Raw genomic sequence first — 24,704 nt, 5'->3', positions numbered from 1 at the left:
ATATATGCGAGGGAAATTTAATGGAAATGCATTGGAACGGGACTGGAGATTTTGTCCGAAATAGGCGAAATCCGTTATAAAAAATCTGATATATGCAATTAATTTATCTTGGAAATGCATTACAGAAAAATTGGTTCTTTTTTATCTGTCCGTTGTGAGCGAATTTCCGATATATCCGAGTCCGATATATCCGAGGTTTACTGTATTACTTTTAAGAAAATGTATTAAATTTGTACTACATTACCGTGCATTGCTCCTCACACGGCTACACTCTACTACACTCTGTGTATGCTAGCAGCCCCGCCTCCACCCACCAAGATAAATAGACTAAATGACTGACAAAAGGGCCCCCTCCGTTCATATTATCGGAAATATTATCAATTTCATTTTTATTTATTGTGCGATTCATTTATTATCGTCACAGGCCTAGGGCCCACAAGACATTTTTTTGGTCGGGTTTTAATCTTGTGAGATCTTGTGACACCCCAGTACATGGAGTTTAGCTTAAGAATCATGACAGCGAAAACCAAATGTTTACATCTTTGTTGAATGTATTATTAGTTGAATGTATTATGATTTTATTATGTTTTCATGTTGTATGTCTTTTAAAAAGACTTTCTTACCAGTAATTATGTGTTTCTGGGGGAATTATGAATCATGGGGAAAACATGGGAAGAAATATTCTCGTCCTTGTAAATACTGTTTGCATACTTTCATTGTTGATAAGTATGTGGTCACACAGTAAAATCTTCCATTGTCCCACAGTGGGATCATTCACAATGTGCCTTGTTGTGTGTCTGCCTCAGAATAACAGATGTCGGCCACCTGAAAAGACGGCTCTACTTATCAACCGTGCATAAAGACTTGTCTGCCACACTCTGGCATGCAAAAATACCTCTGGCAGGAGTGAAACGCAATATTGTGAGCATCCCGACCCGTCCCAGACATCCTGTGATTATTTTTAGGCTAGCTCTGTGTCTTTTTGCCATGAGTGTTGGGTTGTGAACACGATCCTTTCATTCTTGTCGTAGTGGACTACTTTGTTTGTCGACCTCGTGTCATTCACCGGAGAGTTGTTCAAGGCTGCAGCCTTTTTGAGTCTGGACGGCATCACTTTGTTTGCCTCCTGTAGAGTGCGGAGGATCTTCACTGTGAAAACTCAGCCGAGTGGCCTGTCAAGTGAAGGTAATGCAAAGCGCCGCACATTCAGGCTTGATGTCAAAACTGTTTCAGCATGTTTAAGCCGCTATGCGCTGTTCAACCTGACAGCCGACATATTTCTCCAGGAGGTGTCGTAAATGCATTAACCGGACAAGCAATGTTTTAGATGAAAATGTAACATTCTTAAAGGAATTTTAAAACAGTTTTTTTTTGCCCATCATCTATAATCCTTATGTGAGACATGAACACACGTCTTTCTTTTCACGTCTCATTTTTACAATGTCACCCGTATATTAAGCATTCATTCACTCATTTTCAACCTCACGAGGGTCGCTGAGCTGGTCTTCGGCCGAGAGCCGGGGTACACCCTGGAACTGGTGGCCAGCCAATCGCAGGGCACATATAGACAAACAACCATTCACACTCACATTCATACCTAAGGACAATTTGGAGTCACCAATTAACCTAGCATGTTTTTGGAATGTTGGAGGAAACCGGAGTACCCGGAGAAAACCCACGCATGCACGGGGAGAACATGCAAACTCCACACAGAGATGGCCGAGGGTGGAATTGAAACCTGGTCTCCTCGCTGTGAGGTCTGAGCGCTAAGTCTCATATGTCTCATATGTTCTCTGTATTCATTCATTCATTCATTTTCTACCGCTTATCCTCACGAGATTTGCGGGGGGTGCTGGAGCCTATCCTGAGAGGCGGGGTACACCCCAGACTGGTGGCCAGCCAATCAGAGGGCGCATATAGACAAACAACCATTCACACTCACATTCATACCTATGGACAATTTGGAGTCGCTAATTAACCTAGCATGTTTTTGGAATGTGGGAGGAGGAAACCGGAGTACCCGGAAAAAAACCACGCATGCACGGGGAGAACATGCAAACTCCACACAGAGATGGCCGAGGGTCTCCTAGCTGTGAGGTCTGTGCGCTTTTGGCTAAAAAGTTACAGAATTGAATAAAGTTACTGAATCATTTCAGATCACGTCATTCGCAACCACGAATCGTGATGCGAATCCAATCGTTATTACAACAAATCGGTAGTTTTATTGTATAGTCTATCTGAAAATGTTTTTCATGAATGCATTTCATAATCAAAGCTGTGTTGACTGTATTACTAATTCCTCCTGTTTTAATCCAGATTTGTTTCTCGGTGGAACTGGATATGTTGCGGATCAGATACCTCGCAGCTGCCAGTTTCCCGCAACCGTGCGCCACGAGTGTCAGGTTTTGAACATGGCCGCCTTGCAGGCAACACACCCCAACAGCGGTAAGTTGTAAAGTCCAAGCAGTGCATGAAAATGTGAAGGAATAAGTCGGAACTTACCTTTTATTGGGCGGTAGCCATGTTGAATACCAAATAACAAGGCGTCTTGGCATGGCCACTTGTCCTCGCAGCTCGCTGTAGCGCTTGTGATTACACATGGAGCAGGCGGGGGTGGGGGAAGGGGGATTGGGACTGGCATCGAGTAGGATGAAATACCTGTAAACTGGCCAGGGTACCAAAGGGCCAGACTGGTTGTCAAGGCAACAAAATTACTTTAGTTAACAATCTGCCGCTCCTTCCCGAGAGCCGTTGCCCAAGGTTGTTTTGGTTCTTCTTTTTTTTTTTCCTTCTTTTTTTAATCAAATGAAAAGTTAACCAAAGGAAGGAAAGAAATCCAAGGAAATTGATTCATGTATTTATTTAATTTTGTATAATGCATGGCTGTCGACTGGAGAGAAAGCTATCTACATATTATTAAGGGTTCTTATTACTTTTTTCAATTTTTATCAATTTTATAATCTTTCATATTAAAATTAAAGATGTTTAATTATAGGCTGCACGGTGGATCGCGTTTGGCGCGCAGGAGACCCGAGTTTGATTCCACCCTCAGCCATCTCTGTGTGGAGTTTCTCCCTGTGCATGCATTTTTTTTCCGGGTACTCCGGTTTCCTCCCACATCCCAAAAACAAAATTGTCCATAGGTATGAATGTGAGTGTGAATGGTTATTTGTCTATATGTGCCCTGTGATTGGCTGGCCACCAGTCCAGGGTGTACCCCGCCTCTCGCCCAAAGACAGCTGGGATAGGCTCCAGCACCCCCGCGACCCTCATGAGGATAAGCGGTAGAAAATGAATGAATGAATGAACTTTACAGTGTTAAGTTGCTGTGTGATGAGTTTAGCATCCTTGGTAAGGTAACGGCGTGAGTCAGACTGACCTCCTGCAATTTCCAATGAGTTTTTTTCATAGTTCATGATTGGCTCCTGTCTGACTTTATTCACAATTCAACAGACATACTAGATTACCTCAAATGACTGAAGTATCAAAAGTGTTGATAGTATCGATATTTCAGTATCAACCCTCACATTAATACTGCGTACCAGAGTGGTGATGCTACTGACTCCCCGCGACCCTCGTGAGGATAAGCGGTAGAAAATGAATGAATGAATTAATGTGCAAAGGTGATTATAGGGGTGCTATTTCATGTCTAGAGGGCTCTAATAATGTTTTAAAAACATATTTAGGTCACAAACACGTTTTCTATGACTACAATTTCTACTTTGTGGGAATTCGGTCACCAACAAACAACAAATGCTTCATGTGTGAAACTGAATTAAACACTTTTAATTTGTGAAAAAATGCAATTTTTATGAGTTAATATTTGTGTCAACATCGACTGTACTGTTTAATCATGGGCTGCACGGTGGATCGCGGTTGGCGCGCAGGAGACCCGAGTTTGATTCCACCCTCGGCCATCTCTGTGTGGAGTTTCTCCCCATGCATGCATTTTTTTTCCGGGTACTCCGGTTTCCTCCCACATTCCAAAAACAAAATTGTCCATAGGTATGAATGTGAGTGTGAATGGTTGTTTGTCTATATGTGCCCTGTGATTGGCCGGCCACCAGTCCGGGGTATACCCCGCCTCTCGCCCGAAGACAGCTGGGATAGGCTCCAGCACCCCTATATAAACAGTAGAAAATGAATGAATGTTTAATAATTTCCCCACACAAATCATGAAGGTAATGCAATAACGCTGTAAGAATGCCACTTTTATACAATTGGCTTCTGTATGTAAGATTAATGTCTACATCAACAAATGTAACCGCTTTAAAATATGTCAGTTTTGAATGATATCAAGAAGCGTATGAAATCATCTACCGCAAAGACATTAGCATCCCTAGTAATTACCGACAGCCAATTACTACCTCTTCTTTGTTTCTGAGGAAACAAGTGTCATCACTTTCAGGTGTGGCTGTGGTAAATTACATTACTCTTAATTATACTCCCCCGTAGTCATCCAAAGGATTTTGATGCAGAGTTGACTTTTTAATTATTATGTTATAGCAGTAATCTGTCCCTAGAGGCTGTTTATGAGCACCAAATGTGAGAAACATCTCTCATCTGACTCACTTGTTTGCTTTACTTTCGGGAGAAGAGACGCTCAAGGAAAAAAAAAAAAGTCCTTCATTATGGGCATGACGATGTCCGCCTTGTGTCTACGACCACTGCTTTATGGATGTTAAAAAGCAGGCTTTGCTACACATTTAAAGATTAAATAACACCCACTTGTGTTATGTTGGTTTACGTCAACATGCATGAGAGCCTGTTAACATTCAACTGTCATTTTAGCACTGTAGCTCACATAGCTCTGCTAATGTTGCTAACGTTTGTGTCTGCATGCAGAGTAGCGTCTCCAGATCACGTGTACTTTGTTTTTCTGCAGTTAAATATGCGTGCATCATTCCCACCTCACCTGTCCTTTACTTTCACCTCACACCCAAAGACATGCACCAGTGATCCAGGCCTGCGTGCCGCCTCCGTGGCCTCTTTTATCGCCGCATATTCATTTGTCCTGACAGCCGTCGAAGTCTTGTCGAGTCAAGCGGCGGCGCCTGCACCAGACAGCAGCGACCACCTCCGAGAATCAGCTTATCGTAATTAGCATCATTAGCATTCGGTTCTCTAATCGCAATTAAAAGGATTGCTATTAAAGAAGACATCCGGTTAAACGGCGACAGCCTTGCCTCAGCGGCTCGTCAAGAGCTGTTAGGAAGTACAAAGCGACAAACAGCCCTAGCATCCCATCTCAATCCTACGCAGTACATTGTATTTTATATCTTCAAGTTCACGAGTACGCTGCAAGGATTTTGTTTTCTGTGTTTTTTTGTTTTTTTTTTACCTTCATGTGTCCCTGCAAACTCAAAGACTGCTCCTTGCAGTCATTGTTTGTGTTGCATGGAGCCAAAATCTGTTTCCTGTTTCTCCCTTTTGTTAAGAGACTGAACCATGCCGCCGAGGTAAATCAATGTACATTCTGAAATGCCATGCATGAGGCGCCCATCGCCTCATAACGAGGGGTATCGCGAAACACGATGATATACGAGGTTGGGTCTAGGAGACGAGAAGAGATTTTAACAAGTACTGTACAATGAAAAAAGATTTTAAAAAATACTTTGCACTAGCGCCCCACCTTCACCCACCGAGACAAAGATTATATGACTGACAAAAGGTCTCACTCTGTTTATGCCGTTGTTCTATGGAACAAACGTGCCCTTTTTGGAACACTATAAAAACGTTTTTAGATTTGTGGCATAACTATGTTAATTAGAAAAGAACTACATTGTCAGCTGCTGATGACATCATAGACGAGCCACAGAGTCGATTTGCGGTTCCTGTTTCTACGTATTAGCAAGCTAATAGCCTGCTAACAAGGACCTTCTGTGATAAATACATTGTTAATCTGACTTATTAATAAGATGATGCGCCATATTGTATGCTAACTGGAAAATGTATGCGTTCTACGGTACAGTAAATATGTGTATAATTCAGACATGCAATGGTGATTAATCACGAATGATTCATTTGAAAACTGTGATTAATCTGATTTAAAATGTTAATGTTTAGACATCTCTTGTTTTCAGAGTTGTTTACGCTCCGAATTTCAAAAAGGCACCTCTAAATCTTACATGTGAATCCCAACAGAAGCCTGTAAAAACGCCAGCAGTAGTCCAGCACGCCGTTCACAGCTCCAGCTCGCACGAAATTGATCGCACAATTCAAGTGTTTTCATCTTTGATCACCAGCATGTTCTGCATGTGATGAAGTGTCATTATTTGCAGCTTGAACACACTTGCTAAATGATAGCTGCAGAAGATCAATCCCCGTCAATAGGTAACGTGACCGGCCATGCAGGACCTGACCAGCATCCTGCTGCCAGATCAGCCAGTTCTCAGAGAAGCAAGCCCCAGGCGGCTCCACACACCGCCCCAGGCTCGAGAGCCACAGCACCAGCAGCGCACGCAGGAAGAAAAGGCGGCTCGGCCACAAATGGCTTGGAAAAAGGAGAACCCTGTAACAGAAAAACAGTAATAACATGAATCTCATAATAACATATTTATGTTTATGATTGTGGTAATCATGTCACGTGTGACTGTACTTTCAACCTGAGCGCTCTTTGTCTTTCGCACCGCAGGGGTTCAATCTGACACGCCAGCGATTTACCACAGACATTGGAGACGGAGACGGTAATTATGTGTTTTAAATGCATTTTGTGGCAGTCTACATTCTGTCATTGGGTAAAATGTACAACATACATGTAGTCAATCTGTGCAGTCCATACATGTGCACTTACAAAGTGTAGTCGCCCTGATAATTACCCATAAAGCGCAATTCTGTCAATATTACTTCAATTTGTTATTTTCATGCTCCATCGGCATTTGCCCTCCTACCCTCAGGGAGGCGCTATAGGAGCTTACGGACAAGAACCACCAGGTTCAGGAACAGCTTTTTCCCAACAGCTGTCTCCTTGTTGAACTCTTGTTGCACTATTGTACAGATTGTACTATTGTACATATTACTGTAATATCTTGCTGCATTCATAGACCATACTGTTTATAATTTATATAATCTGAAATAGCCATACTCTAGTCACTCCATTGCAATACTGTATATATTACAGTAAACCTCGGATATATCTGATTCAATTGTTCCCACTGGTTTTGTCCGATATAAGCGAAATACGTTATATGCGTATACCGGAAAATGTCCGTTTTACGCATATATCGGATTTATATCCGGTATATGCGTAAATTGGATTTTATCCGTTATAAAAAGGCACTTCCTTGACTATGTTTCCAATGTACCTGGACGCGCAGGCAACGCTGCAAACGCTGCAAATGACGTCGTATAGCGGCCTGTCACGATTCGGCGAATCGGAGCGCCACGATGCGGCCATCCGATACATGCGAGGGAAATTTAATGGAAATGCATTGGAACGGGACTGGAGATTTTGTCCGAAATAGGCGAAATCCGTTATAAAAAATCCGATATATGCAATGAATTTTTATTGGAAATGCATTACAGAAAAATTGGTTCTTTTTTATCTGTCCGTTGTGAGCGAATTTCCGATATATCCGAGTCCGATATATCCGAGGTTTACTGTACTGTTGTTATATATTGTCACATCCATACTGTTTATAATCTGTATAATCTACAATAGCCATATTATAGTCATTTATATCCCTGAACATATCCTCACTGTATTATAGTGATAGCCTGTCATAGTTTTTTACATAGATCTGTCCATTTTTTTCTACATTTACTTACTACTAAGGTACTTATAAAATTGTACTTCTGGTTGGATGCTAACTGCATTTTGTTGCCCTGTACCAGTGACATGACCCTAACCCATAACAATAAAGTTGAATCTAATCCAGGGGTGGGCAAACTTTTTGACTCGCGGGCCGCATTGATTTAACAAAATTGCCGGGAAGGGGGGGTGGTATATAGTACTTTACACGTAACAGTCAATTTTTACACCTATATTTTTACACATATTTTACATGTAAAAGTGTCATGCAATCTGCTATATGTGAACTTTGAAATCATTTATTTGATGTGAAGTGTATTAGAAATTAAATGTATTATTATTGTTATTATTATTATTTTTATTAGAATTACTATTGTTATTATTATTAGTTATAGTAATGTTATTATCATTATATTATATAATATGATATATTATAATTATTATTTATATTATTATAATATTATTATTATATATTAATACTAACAATAACAATAATATTGTTTGTTATTATTTTTAATAATAATAATATTATTACTATTATTATATTAATATTATTAACAACAATATTAATATAATAATAGTAATATTATTATTAACAACAACAGTATTATTGTATTATTATTATTATTTTTACTATTATGCTTGTGTTCCTTTTTCCAGGAGCATTTTGTAAACAACAGACCACATCAAATAACCAAATTGATAAAGCAGCTACCTCAACCATCAAAAAGTTGGCCCAAGCCACAATGCCAGGTTGTATGTTGAGTTTAAATAAAATACTTTGGAAAGAACAGTCGGGCCATATTGAAACACTTGGCGGGCCGGATGTGGCCCCCGGGCCGTAGTTTGCCCACCCCTGATCTAATCTAATCTAATCTAATGTATTGTCCAAAAGGAACATCTTCCAGCATGCAGCCACATCCTCCGAGAGGCAAAGCGTGCAACAAGCAAACATCAGAGAGAAGGAAGCTCAGAATTCTCAGCGCTGGACCAGAGAGGCTCGAAGCGCCGTCGGGTGAGCTGTGTTATATGCTACGATGCACCCTGTAAGATTCGATAAAAGCACTTGAGTTTTAAAGTTGTGTTGTGTTCCACCCCTGAAGATCCTGCTCATGTCGGCCGCAGCGGGGGAGACGAGACCAGAGAGAAACCAAGCCCTCTATCAAGCGGGCCGGAGAGCAGGCAAAAACCTTTGACACCAAAAGGAATGACTGAAGTCCAAAGTGCAGGTGAGGCTCATCTCTGCCGGGAATGTAGAAGCGGCCGGACTTTTAGGTGACCACCTTTTCCTCTAAAAGACAAGTCGCATTGAATCCAAGTCTATCCTTCAAAAAGGACAAAACGCCTGCTCTTATTTTGTTTCTGTTTGCTTCAGAATATGGTCTGAATATTGATGAGCCTCATTTTAGGTTGCATACATCACTGCTTTTGTTCCTTGCTTTTTAAATTTTGCATCACCCACGTCGGGGGGTGGTAGTGGGGGGGTTTGCTGCAGAGTCTGTGCAGTCGAGCTATTCCGAGTCCTGTGCCACACACGCAACAATAACAACAACTGCTCTGGGAAGCCGATTGTGCGAGAGATGCACGCATTCACACTAATTCTGCAAAGTAAAGTACTGAATGCTAAATATTTTAATGGCACAAACACTTCCTTCCAAAGTACTGAAGCGCTTTCACGAGGAGACGAGGGTGCGACGACGCTGCGGCGCACGAACGAGTGTTGTAGTCCTCGATTCGCTTCCTGCTTTAGCAGCATCTCTCATTATCACAATTTCTATTCTAGTCTTTAGACGTTTCTACCCAGCACCAAGTTCCTTTTGCTCACAGTAGTTAGTTCATTAATGGTAATGTGGCACATTAAATAAAAGTCAGAGTGACATCTCCCGGGTCCAGGGATTGCCACACAGTGGGCAATTAAAGGAAGCGATTATACTGACGAGAGGTTGAAACGTGCTCGCTCATTCATATGGAGAGGTGCCCCCGTGTTTGAGCTCAGGCCCGCTGTGCCGTGCAGTGGGAGGGTTTCCGTCTCTCATGTGCACACACCAGCGCATGCGGCTTTTTCTTAAGGCCCAACTTAATTAAATGATAGGCCCCCATTTTTCTCAGTCAATGTAGCGAAGTACAAGACAGTAGGAATTGTAAAAGTCCTCTATTCCTGGACCCTGCAAGCGCTCACATTTATAACGTTCATTTACCCCCGTCAGTCTTTTAATATCCCCGGCTCTTATCTTTTATCTCAGACGAGTGTGGTTTAAATTCACCAAAGAACAGCTCCACGTCGCCTCCACCCACACCGGCAGAGTCTCCCCGCGGCTCGACTCGGTTTGCTTCGTCCCCTGACCCGCAGGCCTGGAGCTGCTGGGAGAGTAATGATGGGGAGCCCGAGCTGCGTCTGGCTCTGCGGGAGGAGGTGTTCACTTTCTCATCCCCGCCTCACTCACCCAAACGAGGGCAAGGCCAGGGTGAGCAGAAGATGGAGAAGCGAGGCGATGGAGTTCAGAGCCTGAGTGAGAGGCGCTATGAGGCACAGCCCCAAGATGATTTCATTGGCAGTGAAAGTGATGAGGTACGCTCACTCTGGGGGCACGGACGCACTCTTGCTCACTCAGGATACATTGCACATATTGCTTTGACACGATTGCCCGGCTGCCTTGAGCCTCACTTTGTAACGTGACGTTTCCATTTTAGTGGCCTAACAATGTAACGCAACAGTGATCCGCTCTAATCTCAATTCAGTGCGACATAACATCTCACATAGTGCACACACTTCATAATGCGCATTTCATCTCTTGAGTGCACATTTCGCAGGGGGAATTATACTTTAACTGAATATGTCAACAAGGTTATTCCGTTCATCCATCCATTGTCCTTTCCTTATCCCGATCTGCCATGCAAGGGCAGCGGTCTTTGCAGGGAAGTCTTGACTTCCTGATGTCCGTCCATCATCCGCTATCCCTCCAGCGTGTCCTCTAGGTCTACCCCGGGGCCTTTACTGGCTGGATATGCCTGGTAGGCATCCAGGAGGCATCTGGACTAGATGCCCGAGCCACCTCAACTGGGTCGTCTCGATGGAATGTGAACGAGAACGGCTCATCTTTGAGCTCCTCACACAGTCGCCGTCCGAGGTCACCCTTCTTGAAAAGGGGGACCACAACCCCGAGCTACTGTTCCCGACCTCCACGCAATGTTGTGTCAACCAAGACAGTCCCACAACATCCTCAGCCTTAAAGGGACATGATCGTAGCTACAAAAGGTGTGTCAGTGGGATTAAGAAGGGCCTCAAATTATTCCTCAATCCAGTGTGGACAGGGCACCGCTTCTTGCAATCCCGCCGAAAATCGATTTTTTGCAGGGTTGTTCTAATCACATAATATATTAAGGGTTCTAAAATTTATAGAGTAATTTTCTTTATGCTGAGCAAAGAGATTAAACCGTGTTGGACTACGAGTTTAAAGACTACGGCCTTCAAAGAAATGCTAATTGCTTTAACTTATTCAAAACTCCATAATAAGTCTTATAATTCCAATTTAATGGGAAATGATTTCCAACCGGCTTAGAGTCATTACATGGCGCGCTGCTAAAGCAAATGAACAATGTTTTAACGCCCCTCCATGTTGCTTGCGTGCAGGGCTCCGTGTTCATTTGATCATTCCAAACTAAACACTGCAGTGACAACAGCACCTTTCACACCGCCTTTTAAAGCCAAGCAGTCACAATAATGGAGCATATTAAACGAATATCACAAAATAAAACTCAGCGTTATTATTTTTTCCGAGGGCAGCGTCTTGTTTGATGAAATGCGTGCTGGTGTTTGTTTTACAAAGAGCATAATAAGCCAAGTGTATTTCTGGCATCATTTCTAAGAATGCGGACGCTGGCATCGACGGTTGATGGACATGACAAATAAAATACACGGAACTGTTTGCAACGCATGACTTAATCATTGCAACGCTCTGAGCTTTTCTTGTTATTATTGTGCCCGCCAACGTGGTAGATAAAACACACGCGGTTTATCTGACACACGTTTGACGTGATTTTGATTTTCACTCATTTCTGACAGGTTGCTCATTTCTCAAGTCGTCTTTCAAGGTGTTGCGTCAGGTTCATGCAATTCTCTTCAGCCATTTGTTCTTAAACACAGAGAAATATTAAAAGCACTGAAACATGTTGCTTGTGATCTATTTGGAGATGTATCGGACCCCTCGCTGATATGTTTCGAAGTAAACTGGAGTGTAATGTGACCGAAATGTATAGTTATGGGAAAAATAGTGTGCTGTAAAAAGACCTTGAACATAGTACCAACACACGGAAAAAAGCAATATGTTCACAATAATACTCATTAATAGTTGTTTACTGCCTTGCACTCCAGGGAGAATGATAAAGAACTGAAAGAAGGAGAAAGTAAATAACATATGGTGGCGATAAGCTTCAGCCTCAAAGGGCTTATTGTAACCTCTGACCCCTAGAATAAAGCCGACCGCAAAAGGAGCCAACGGAAAGAAGAAATTGAGACGTGGAAGACTCTATGAGCTCAGGGAGCTTTGTGTTTGTGTTTTTCCAGAGTAAGAAACGGTTGCATTTAACAACTTCTCTAGATTGGCTGCTTGAGATGTCCACTATTTCCACAGACACTAACCGCTCCACCGGGATTACAGCGCTGTGTTTTTTTTTTTTCTTTACACTGGAGAGACAGTAAAGCAGAATCATGCTGAACGTGTTCATGACACCGAAAAAGTTTGGGAAAAAAATGAAAATACTCACTTAATTTTTGTCGTACTGCTGTCCGACAACCATAGAAGTGAAATTTAGCTGGTGATTTTGATCCCCACAACACATAGGATAAGCGACATAGAAAATGGATGGATGGAATATTGTATTAGGAGGAGTATGATATGTTTTACTGGCAATGATAGCCGCCACTGACGGATATCAGCTTGCTCTTTGCACACTGCAAATTACTGGATGTCGGATTCAACCACACCTGATGATTTGTCCTCATCAAATATCATGACATTACCTATAGCACATGACGATTATCAGGAGAACCAGAGTATAGAGCAGGAGGAGCCACGCAAACAAACTCCACACAGAGATGGCTGAGGGTGGGATTGAACTCGAGTCCCCTAGCTGTGAGGTCTGCACGCTAACCACTATCCACCGTGCAGCCCTGTTTCTGAAACAGTGAACTCTTATAAGTGATGACGGGGGAAGTTACGACACAGAAAGGAGGAAAAACAAGCGCTTCATTTGCTTACCCTGACAGACTACGGGAAATCTCACATTTCTGTTTTTTCCAGATGAGATTTTGGGTGTGGTCGATTTTTTTTCGGTTTCCTCCCACATTCCAAAAACATGCTAGGTTAATTAGCGACTCCAAATTGTCCATAGGTATGAATGTGAGTGTGAATGGTTGTTGAATGTCTATATGTGCCCTGTGATTGGCTGGCCACCAGTCCAGGGTGTACTCCGTCTCTCTCGCCGGAAGACAGCTGGGATAGGCTCCAGCACCCCCGCGACCCTTGTGAGGATAAGCGGTAGAAAATGAATAAATGAATGTCATAATTCCTCGCCATGCACCCCGTAAGCAGCCAATTATTTGAAGGATTTTTCAGTGCGAGGGCTTCATGTGTGATTATTTCTTCTTCTTCTTTCAGGAGAAGAGCTACACTCCATCCCTGCAGCCGACATTCATGCCAGACTCCAGCCTTGACATTTGTCAACCTCTTTCAAGCACAAATTTGGACACACGACTTGAGAGTCAAACCACTGAGCAAACATCACTAGAAGAGCTTTGCCCAACTGCCACTGATATGCACCTGCACTCTCCATCCTGCGTGCCAGCTGAGGATGAGAGGATGGATCCCAAATGCTGTCACTCACTCTGGGGAACAAGACAGGACCAGAGGTGTGGGCCAGGTGCACCAGAAGGAGTCGACCATGCTGTGGACAGGAACAACAGCACGTCACTGTCAAGGGACTGTCTTCAAGAGCTCTCACTGGAGGACCCCTTCAAGGTACTGCTCCCATGTAAACAGTCACAGCAAAATATTGCAGATTTACAGGAGTTTTAGCTTTTATTCCCGTATAACTTGAGATTTGTAGCCCTGAAAATTGCATCCCATCCTTGAGTGTAAATTCAGTTTACTGTGCAGACAAAATAAACGGGCTGGCAGTAAAAGAAACGGTAAGTATTTCAGTACTACAGGAACATCCCTTTCTTTGCATTCCCATTTCTGTGATTTTATGTTGTCATATTTTGGGGAATTATACTGAAGTATTTATTTGGCAGTATTTCATGTGTTTATGGACTACGTATATTTCTTCAATGCATCCAAAATGGCTTAAAAAGAAACAACTGTCGAAGTCTATAAGATCTACTGAGACAGTTTTTGTGTTATAGGTGACAAGGAAAGCAAATTGTTTAATATGTAATAGTATAATTAATACAGAATTAATTATATTTTTAAATATGCACAGGTCCACCCTCGGCCATCTCTGTGTGGAGTTTGCATGTTCTCCCTGTGCATGCGTGGGTTTTCTCCGGGTACTCCGGTTTCCTCCCACATTCCAAAAACATGCTAGGTTAATTGGCGACTCCAAATTGTCCATAGGTATGAATGTGAGTGTGAATGGTTGTTTGACTATATGTGCCCTGTGATTGGCTGGAGAACAGTCCAGGGTGTACCCTGCCTCTCGCCCGAAGACAGCTGGGATAGGCTCCAGCATCCCCCGCGACCCTCGTGAGGAAAAGCGGTAGAAAATGAATGAATGAATGAAATTGTCCATAGGTATGAATGTGAGTGTGAATGGTTGTTTGACTATATGTGCCCTGTGATTGGCTGGAGAACAGTCCAGGGTGTATCCCGCCTCTCGCCCGAAGACAGCTGGGATAGGCTCCAGCACCCCCGCGACCCTCGTGAGGAAAAAGCGGTAGAAAATGAATGAATGAATGAATGAATGAATATGCACAGGGTCAAAAACAAATAAGAGAAGAAAATGGCCGCACACTGGACACCCCAGCCATAAGGGTTAATAAATGACCAATTCCCTCCTCCAGTGTGAATCTAAACCCCACATTTTTTTAACAATAGGCAGCGGCTGTATTACGTGCCGTAATGTGTTGCCATTACAGCTCCCTCTTTGTACTTAGTCTGCCAACACGTAATTGCATCTGAGAGAGCTTTAAAAATGACAAAATTCAGCACCTTCCTCTCGCTTCACCGTGTTGGTCAAACTCACGTAAACACAGCCTCTCTGTCTCCATGTCGATGGGGGCCGCCGTAAAAAACAGTCAGCAGGAAATACTTCATGTAAATCTCCTAAAGCCTTGGCTTTATTTAAGCAGCTGGCAGTCCCAGTGGAGGTCACCAGGGCAAGAAAGCAGCAAAGACCACACAAGACACATACGACTTGCTAACACTGGAAAAATATAATATGCAGTCGTCCCTCCTTTATAGTGGTTAATTGGTTCCCCAATTCAATGTCAATAAATTGAATATTTTCATAATTAGAGCATAGAAAACCTGTTTATGACTTTTTAAATACATGTTTTAACATTATTAGAAACCTGTACACATGAAATAACACCCCTATAGTCACCTTTACTCTCTATTTTTCATTATTTTATTTATTTTAGTTTATATATTTTATTTTATTTGTATTTATTTTAGTTTATTTATTACATTATATTATATTTGTATTTATTTTAGTTTTTGGTTAGCGCGCAGACCTCACAGCTAGGAGACCCGAGCCATCTCTGTGTGGAGTTTGCATGTTCTACCCGTGCATGCGTGGGTTTTCTCCAGTTACTCCGGCTTCCTACCACATTCCAAAAACATGCTAAGCTAATTGTCCATAGGTATGAATGTGAGTGTGAATGGTTGTTTGTCTAAATGTGCCCTGTGATTGGCTGGCTACCAGTCCAGGGTGTACCCCGCCTCTCGCCCGAAGACAGTTGGGATAGGCTCCAGCACATGAGGGAAATGAATGAATGAATGAATTTTTGGTATTTTACATTGCAATTCTTATGCTGCAGGAACTCAAGACTTGGCGAGCTGGGAAGCTAGCTAGCGAAGGAGTTGGCCTTGAGTTTAGTAGGTCTAGACTTAAAGGGGAACTGCACTTTTGTGGATTTTTGCCCACCATTCACAATCCTCATGTGAAACATGTGGTCATTTTGTCCAGACAACGTTAAAGTTAATATGAGTTAGCTAACAAGTGCCATTGGGATACACCTAGTTTGACTATGAAGCCCTCCAAAAAGAAAACTCGCTACTTCTGTCAATTAGAGCAGTATTGGTCCAGTGACACTTTCAATGTCCTCTCTCATTGGGATGGCTGTATCTTCCAGCACAAGACGTGTGCTCCAGTCCTAAGCTAAAAACCGCTGGCAGCAAACGAGCATCTTGTTGAGTCTTCATAGCGAAATTGAGAGCTAGGTTTATCCACGCTTTTGTCTGTGAGTGACGCTTACACGAACAACTAGCGAGGCGTCGCGTTGCAAATGATATAACAATATCACTGTAGCTCGGTAAATATAGAAATGATCAAAATGTCAAAATACGTATTTCCTATGATGTCTATTGTCAGCTAGCTCATATTAACTAGTTTTCTTGCTCTAGAATGCTCAGAAAAGGGAAAAAAATATGTGTTCATGTTTCACATAAGGAGTGTGAATGATGGACAAAATTCCCACAAAAAGTGCGGTTCCCCTTTAAGAAGACAGAAACTTACCACTTCCACACATAATGGGAGTAGAATTTTTTCTCATACACATGCTTAAAAGGAATAATGGTGTGAAAGAAAATTTTTGTTAGCTAATTTTGAACGTGTTAACTTTGACATCCGTCGTCGTAACAACACAATGTGGTAGCAGCGTTTAATTAGGATTAATTAGGAAACCTTGTAACTGTAGTCTGCGTGTCGCCGTGTGGTATTCAGCGTTGTCCCAGTCTCGTGGAGGGGTCGGTTGGAAAGCATCAGACTGCAACGCGTGATCAAGAAGTTACAGAGGCGGGCTGGATAACAGGATAGTCAGCTGGAGTGATGGCGAGGCCTGAAGGGAGACGTGTTCCACGGCTGTTTCCTTCCCCGTGTTTACACAACAGCGCTGCGACATGTCCTCGCATCCCTCATCATCGCTGTAGCGCCTGACTGCTGATTTGTGGCAGCTCTTGGCAGGCGGCGTGACTGAAAGGTTGTCATAGGAATACGACACATTTGAGTTGCTTTATTAACATTCGCCGCCGACGCCGCACCAGGGCAAAATCCGACTGCTGTCCTCAATGAATTGATGACCTCATTAGAAGCATCCTGTCCTTAATGTCGTAAGACTGCAGTCTGTTGTAAAGAGATCCGTACAACATTAGAGGATTTGGAGAATTATGTCGACGGAATGCAAAGTGGTTCTTTGGATTGCCGCTGCAGAAGTGATCTGTGTTTTTGGAAATTATTTCAAAGGAAGAAGACGAGACCATCCAGCCTGGTGATTCTGGTGATTGGCACTTAAAGCCAGCCAGCGGGCTACAATCGCACGGAGGGGATGATGACGAGCTCCAGATGCTTGCAAGTCTAAAAAGGGAGCAGGAGGAAGATGAATACAGAGCCTCGGGCCTCAGCGCGTCTCAGATGCACGGCTGCAACGTCAGCATGAGCCTCAGCAGTGAGGACAACTCTACCTGGACGCACATCACCACGGTTTGTATGCCGGTCTACTCGGCTACTTTTATTCCCGGCCAGCGGCGTGCGTACGTGCGTCAGCCCATCGGTAATGACGACGACGACGCTGACCTCTCTGCCTCCCATCCGGAATAATTTCGGTGACCGCGGCTGACCTGCACGCTTCCTCATTTCCATTTCAAGCTCCCCATCGACGCCACGGCGAAGTGCTAACACGCCTCTTCCTCCGGTGTGTTTTCTGCATTACAAAGGATTATGGAGATAGAAACACATTAATTTGGCCTCTTACTGCTTAAAAAGCTACAATGGCACAATACCCGCCATTTCCCAGCACGACTCAAAATTATTTAGGTCGTCGGAAATGATCCCTCGTGGTCTTTTTAGAATTCAAAGATGGTATAGTGGCTGTTGAAGGTCATTTGGATCCATTGTCCATTAGCATAAGCACATTGCACTTAGGGAGAGAACGCAGCCCGGTCTGGCCCCAACTGGCTCTTCTCTGTGATCCCCAGTGAACGCGGTCATTTCAGATGCTAATTTTATGAGCCTGTAACCATTTCCCCTACGCACAGAAGGTGGCTGATCTGATAGTATGCTGAGATACAGGTAGAGCATATTGCATAGGCGTATTACCGCTGGGATGGAAAGCCGGTTTCCTTTTTTTTTTTTTTTTTTGGAAAGCCACCATTACATTTAATGCAGACTTTTTCCCATGTGAGCCCGGTACAACTTGCACATCCATAGCTGTTCGAATGTGAATGACAACAAGGACAGGTTAGTATAATACCGTAAGCTAATATGAGCCGCCGCCTACACACGCATGTTCAGTTTGTCTAAAATCAATGCACATTACTTTTCCCGTCACGCCTGAAGTCGCTATATGCCCACCAATAGTAATGTCTTCATCTGGAACGCCTGTAGTGCACAGTTTCTTCGGACATACACGTGGTAGAAAATGCTCAGGGTTCAATTTCACTGGATGTACATCCACGTGTGTGAGGTTAAAACATGCCAGCACTTACCATCTCCCCAAAATAATATCCGTACTCGGCTTGGGCCATTATGAAAAACCCTTTTCAAGGCATATTATGGTATCAAAAAACACGAAAATTTGGCATTTTTTCATACCGTTTCATACCAAAGTGGAGGTCCAGTGCGGCCACTATGTGGAAATACAGTAAACCTCGGATATATCGGATTCAATTGTTCCAACTGGTTTTGTCCGATATAAGCGAAATCCGTTATATGCGTATACCGGAAAATGTCCATTTTACGCATATATCGGATTTATATCCGGTATATGCGTAAATCAGATTTTATCCGTTATAAAAAGGCACTTCCTTGACTATGTTTCCAATGTACCTGGACGCGCAGGCAACGCTGCAAACGCTGCAAATGACGTCGTATAGCGGCCTGTCACGATTCGGCGAATCGGAGCGCCACGATGCGGCCATCCGATATATGCGAGGGAAATTTAATGGAAATGCATTGGAACGGGACTGGAGATTTTGTCCGAAATAGGCAAAATCCGTTATAAAAAATCCGATGTATGCAATGAATTTTTCTTGGAAATGCATTACAGAAAAATTGGGTTTTTTTTTATCTGTCCGTTGTGAGCGAATTTCCGATATATCCGAGTCCTATATATCCGAGGTTTACTGTACTTTGTCCCGTCTGAACTGGGCTTCTGTGTGTTGAAACCACAGGGCTAGACCAGTTACCAGCATAGGCCAGCATACGTTGTGTTTTCGTGCTAGTATGGTGGTCTGGTGGATCGGAATACCAGCATAGCAGCACAAAAACACAACATATACTGGCCTATTTCATTTTTTTTTTACCTTTTTACACATATTTTACCAGCATAGAGTGTGTACTTTGTGGCGTAGTGAGTAAAATGTCTGTCAATTTAATGAAAAACCCTTACATTTACTGATACCATACCTCACTGGACAATTTTGTCCACAACCTTTCTAATGAGATGCCAGCATCTGCATACATTGCTGCAAAACCTTCAACAAACTCTAATGGCCGTGCTTGTCATTAGTCACCTAAGTCATGTCAGATGTTTGTTGTGTGTGTTGACAATGTTGATGACAAGCTAGGTGCCAGAATAAACGTGCCTCTCATCTTTTTTTTTTTTTCAGCCAGAACTTGCAGCTTGTTTACATTCTTATTTACATTAGCCCTGCTAGCTTCCATGCACGCTCCGTAAAAGAGGAGTTTCCAGTTTTTTGTTTGTTTTTTTCCAACTACATAAGATACACTTTCATTGTGCTGTATTATATTTATTTGAATGTATTTGAGTATTCTAGAGCTGTAATTATAATACAGTGAAAGTGTGATATTTTTGCCCAAGGTGATCATACCGGCCCGTATGTAAGAACATTACACACAGGAATATAAGGCACCGGCGCACGCTGATAACTTAAATGGACTCAAGCGTTGCAAAAACTTCGACCTCAATATGACTACTTTTTCCATCACAGTCGTGCAATGCAAGATCCTTTAAACAGCCGCTAGGCTTAAATAGCCTCCCGTGGTAATGGTATGCTCCTTGGCTTTGACAACATGAAGAAGGTAATGTGTTAGTGTTTCTTGCAGGGGGTGATATCTGAATGTAAACTGATTTTTTTTTTTTTTTTTTTTGGTAAGCGCATCAAAATTTCACACCTTTGTTTTGATGGTCTTATTTCTAATCTGGCATACAATACATTGGACTGCATGCAATGAATGCGTCAATAGTATTTTCTTTAGGCCTTCTTCTTGTTTGTCTTTTATTCCTCTTCCAGATAACATCCAGCATATTTTCTTTACTATTTGGTATGATTAAATCATTTGATATGTTTTTTTTTTTATTCCAATGCAGCCAGCTAATCAGGGGCAACACTACCAGAAGGAAATGAACCCACTGCGGTGCTCCAACCCCAGGTAAGCAAGCTTGTATTTTACGTGTTTGTACAGTAAACCTCGGATATATCGAAAATTCGCTCACAACGGACAGATAAAAAAGAACCAATTTTTCTGTAATGCATTTCCAAGAAAAATTCATTGCATATATCGGATTTTTTAAAAACGGATTTCGCCTAATTCGGACAAAATCTCCAGTCCCGTTCCAATGCATTTCCATTAAATTTCCCTCGCATATATCGGATGGCCGCATCGTGGCGCTCCGATTCGCCGAATCGTGACAGGCCGCTATACGACGTCATTTGCAGCGTTTGCAGCGTTGCCTGCGCGTCCAGGTACATTGGAAACATAGTCAAGGAAGTGCCTTTTTATAACGGATAAAATCCAATTTACGCATATACCGGATATAAATCCGATATATGCGTAAAACGGACATTTTCCGGTATACGCATATAACGGATTTCGCTTATATCGGACAAAACCAGTGGGAACAATTGAATCCGATATATCCGAGGTTTACTGTATATTACAAAAGACAGTGGAATTTTTACAGTATTTTCAAATGCGAGTACAACATATCCCGAAACACGGCGGCACACCGACACTGCTCGACAAAGGTCTGTGTCTGACTACAGTACACCTTGTCGTGCCATTCTCCTATTACAGTAAACCTCGGATATATCGGATATAATTGTTCCCACTGGTTTTGTCCGATATAAGCGAAATCCGTTATATGCGTATACCGGAAAATGTCCGTTTTACGCATATACCGGATATAAATCCGGTATATGCGTAAATCGGATTTTATCCGTTATGAAAAGGCACTTCCTACCTGGACGCGCAGGCAACGCTGCAAACGCTGCAAATGACATCGTATAGCGGCCTGTCACGATTCGGCGAATCGGAGCGCCACGATGCGGCCATCCGATATATGCGAGGGAAATTTAATGGAAATGCATTGGAACGGGACTGGAGATTTTGTCCGAAATAGGCGAAATCCGTTATAAAAAATCCGATATATGCAATGAATTTTTATTGGAAATGCATTACAGAAAAATTGGTTCTTTTTTATCTGTCCGTTGTGAGCGAATTTCCGATATATCCGAGTCCGATATATCCGAGGTTTACTGTATTATGACTAGCAATCTTATACCTTTTTTGCACCCTAATTTTCCAAAAATGATGCCCCGTGGGATGCATTGTGGTCATATTTCTAAAGCGTGGCCATGCTTGCTTCAATGCACCAGATTTACCTTCATTTAGAGTATGTTGGCAACGCACATGATTTCTATAATGCAATGCAGATGAATGGATTTTCCTTTCCGTGTTTATGTTCCCTGCATCCACATGAAACACTCAAATGAAAGGCAGGATAACCGACTGCAGAATTAAGGCTAAATGTCAGCTGTCAGATGCAGACTGGGGCTCATCTCCCTCACAGATGAGTGCAAATAAATGTCTTCTGTGTGTGCTTTTGCCTCCTCGCTGTTTTTGATTATTTTATTTGTATTTCCGCCCAGCGCCTTGTCAGATTCGATGGTTGGCAACCATTATTCCGTTTAAATAGATACGCATCGCATGTGGACGTTTACTGTATAGCGGGGTGTCACCAGACGCTGAGTTCACGAGACAAGACGATACACTAGATTGGGTCTACGAGGATGTGAACTCTCTTCCTGTATTCCATGGCAGTGCATGGATGTGGGCAAAATGATTTATGGTGTGAGTGGCAATGAGACACCTCTTAATCTTGCGAGATCTCGTAGCGTGAGATATTGTGACACCCCGACTATACGGTGTTAGCTTTGCAGGGAGAAACCCATCAGTGAATGTGAAGGCCCGTTTCTTCATCATGCAAAGCAGCCGCAAGACATGGGTGACTTTGTTTACCTTTGTATGCTTTGAGCCACAGGCAAATCCGCTGCTGTGGAGGATATATTGCATTGCATTATTATTTATTTGGTGAAATGTAATGTATGGGTGGCTTGTAAACAGGGATTTAAAATATATTTAGTTTTTATTCAAATCCGCATGACAGGAAATACTTCTCACTTTTCATCGGAGTGTAGGGTTGCAGTCAGTTTGAATGTTCTGAACTCCTGTTTCCATGTTGCATTCAGCAGATTATATCACCCATTATGGTCAGCCATAAATCCTTAGGTGAATGAGTTATATAGACGTGCACCAGGTATCATATTGTCGCACATGCTCCGTAGCTTACCATGACTGAATGGATGCAATTAGCATTATCAGCTAGCTAGTCACCCGGAGATTCAGGATATTAACACACCAGCAAAACATACGTAGATTATAGCCATCTGATTGAACTTGTTTGTGATGTATTGTTTAAAACTAAGGCAGGAATGAAAAGCAATAAATGAATACAGAGCCACCATCCACCAGCACCAGCCTGGACTTAGTTTTTTTTGCACCGAACAAATACACTCATTAGTATTAAATAAGCTCATCAAATCTCACCTTTATGCATTCCCACATAATATTATGGAGTTGAAAGAAAAAGGGGGAAATTACAGTAGTCTATCTGTGCAGCGTGGGAAAAAGTTAGATGGTGTGTTCAAGGACAGACAAACAAAGTATGACAGGACGCTGCTTGCATTAAACATCCATTCATTCATTTTCTACCGCTTATGCTCACGAGGGTAGCGGGGGTGCTGGAGCCTATCCCAGCTGTCTTCGGGCGAGAGGCGGGGTACACCCTGGACTGGTGGCCAGCCAATCACAGGGCACATATAGACAAACAACCATTCACACTCACATTCATACCTATGGACAATTTGGAGTCGCTAATTAACCTAGCATGTTTTTGGAATGTGGGAGAAAACCGGCGTACCCGGAGAAAACCCACGCATGCACGGGGAGAACATGCAAACTCCACACAGAGATGGCCGAGGATGGGATTGAACTCGGATCTCCTAGCTGTACGCACAACATATTAATAGAAATCAAACAAATATTGTAATGGATTGACGTTCTAAATAAATGTGCAGGAGTAGGGGGGGGGTACATGGCTTCAGGCCAAATGTCTAGGGGGGTACAGGAAATGAATAAAACGTTTGGGAACCACTGATCTACCGCAATGAGAATGACATCCCCAGCACCCATCATTAAAATTCAAGAGCGTCTGGAGATCCTTCCTGAAAGGACAATTAGCATCATTAGCGTGGAGTACTTGTTTGAGGCTGACTTAATATTGATTTTTAGCGAAACTCTCCCCAGCAGCGTGCTCACAACATTAATGAAGCATGTTACAGGTTAACAATGGCCGCGGACGAGCGGCGCATAAACATTGCGGCGCTGGATAAACGGGCGTACGGAAGGTTCTGGAGAACCTCGTTCATGCATCCAATCTGGCCGCATTTCATCTCGTAGCACACGAGCACGCCGCATGTTACAAAAGAAGACAAAGGCATTGCATCACAGACAAATTATGCAACCTCCTGCGCGGGGATACTTTTGATTTATTGATGAAAAGCGTTGCAATGAGCAGGCGTGTATGGTCTCACATGCTTACATAGTGTTCTCAGTATGTTTCCTTGCTTTATTTGCTATCCCCAGTGGGGTGGGGGGGGGGCTTCTTCGCTGGCTTGAATTGAATATTTGTTATTGACAAGTACCTCAAACACCTCGCAGTCTCCGGCTTGTTGTTTCACTCGTCATTTACATATTGATGAAACACTTCCACGGATGCTTTCCATTCCTCTTCTTTGAGGCGTTGAATGCTGACGGTGTCGAGTTCCGTGGTGGGGCTACGAGGCATCCTCTCTGTGGAGAAGAGTTTTAACTGAAGTGTTGCTGTTTCCGCATTTAGTGTTGCCAGGGATTTTTCTTCGCATTCCATTCTGGCGGATTTGGAAAGGAGTCGCCCGGGTTGATAAACAGCGCGGCCTTGATAGCCTTTCAGTTGGAGATATTTGGAAGCTCTTAATGTCAATAATCACCGCCAAGTCCCACCGGGAAATTTTCAAGTCCAATTTGCAGTTTTGCAAGACGAATCGTGAGTTGACACCAATAAGTTAGAAGGATGTCTACTGAGAGCATCATTAAGCACACAGAGAGACTGACTCTCGCTGGACACTTCAGTGGGCGCATGTGTGCAATCTTATCCGACAAGTTTAGTATTTCAGAAAAGTGACTATACCGCTCACATTTCATTTTGGTACATTTGGTACAGCAGCACAGTGTTCCCTTGCTAGTGCAATTGTGCATGTTTTTTTAAACAGCCTACCAACGTGAATTATATTCTGCGTCATTGTGGTGTATTAGAGCGATCTGTCGGTGCACTGTTATTGTATTAACTACTGCTACCAGTAGACGGTGTTTTATACTCATGTAATAGTTAGACGTG

At 42.8% G+C, this 24,704-nt stretch overlaps 1 protein-coding gene across 5 annotated transcripts in view; it reads left to right on the top strand.

Moving 5' to 3' along the window:
• cfap20dc (CFAP20 domain containing) overlaps window positions 1-24,704 on the top strand; it is a 31,327-nt gene that overhangs the window by 2,225 nt on the left and 4,398 nt on the right. For 3 of the 5 annotated variants that reach the window (XM_058091744.1, XM_058091743.1, XM_058091746.1), the window contains exons 5-15: window positions 807-921; window positions 1,032-1,185; window positions 2,317-2,445; window positions 6,334-6,527; window positions 6,635-6,686; window positions 8,646-8,765; window positions 8,854-8,979; window positions 9,994-10,319; window positions 13,408-13,767; window positions 17,213-17,449; window positions 20,298-20,359. In XM_058091744.1, the coding sequence (XP_057947727.1) occupies window positions 807-921; window positions 1,032-1,185; window positions 2,317-2,445; window positions 6,334-6,527; window positions 6,635-6,686; window positions 8,646-8,765; window positions 8,854-8,979; window positions 9,994-10,319; window positions 13,408-13,767; window positions 17,213-17,449; window positions 20,298-20,359 (1,875 nt within the window). The remainder of the gene's footprint in view (window positions 1-806; window positions 922-1,031; window positions 1,186-2,316; window positions 2,446-6,333; window positions 6,528-6,634; window positions 6,687-8,645; window positions 8,766-8,853; window positions 8,980-9,993; window positions 10,320-13,407; window positions 13,768-17,212; window positions 17,450-20,297; window positions 20,360-24,704) is intronic. The other 2 variants (XM_058091745.1, XM_058091747.1) reach the window with 2 other exon arrangements.

This window comes from Doryrhamphus excisus, chromosome 1, assembly GCF_030265055.1.
Source record: "Doryrhamphus excisus isolate RoL2022-K1 chromosome 1, RoL_Dexc_1.0, whole genome shotgun sequence".
NCBI lineage: Eukaryota > Metazoa > Chordata > Actinopteri > Syngnathiformes > Syngnathidae > Doryrhamphus > Doryrhamphus excisus.
This window is presented reverse-complemented; position numbering and strand designations above follow the sequence as displayed.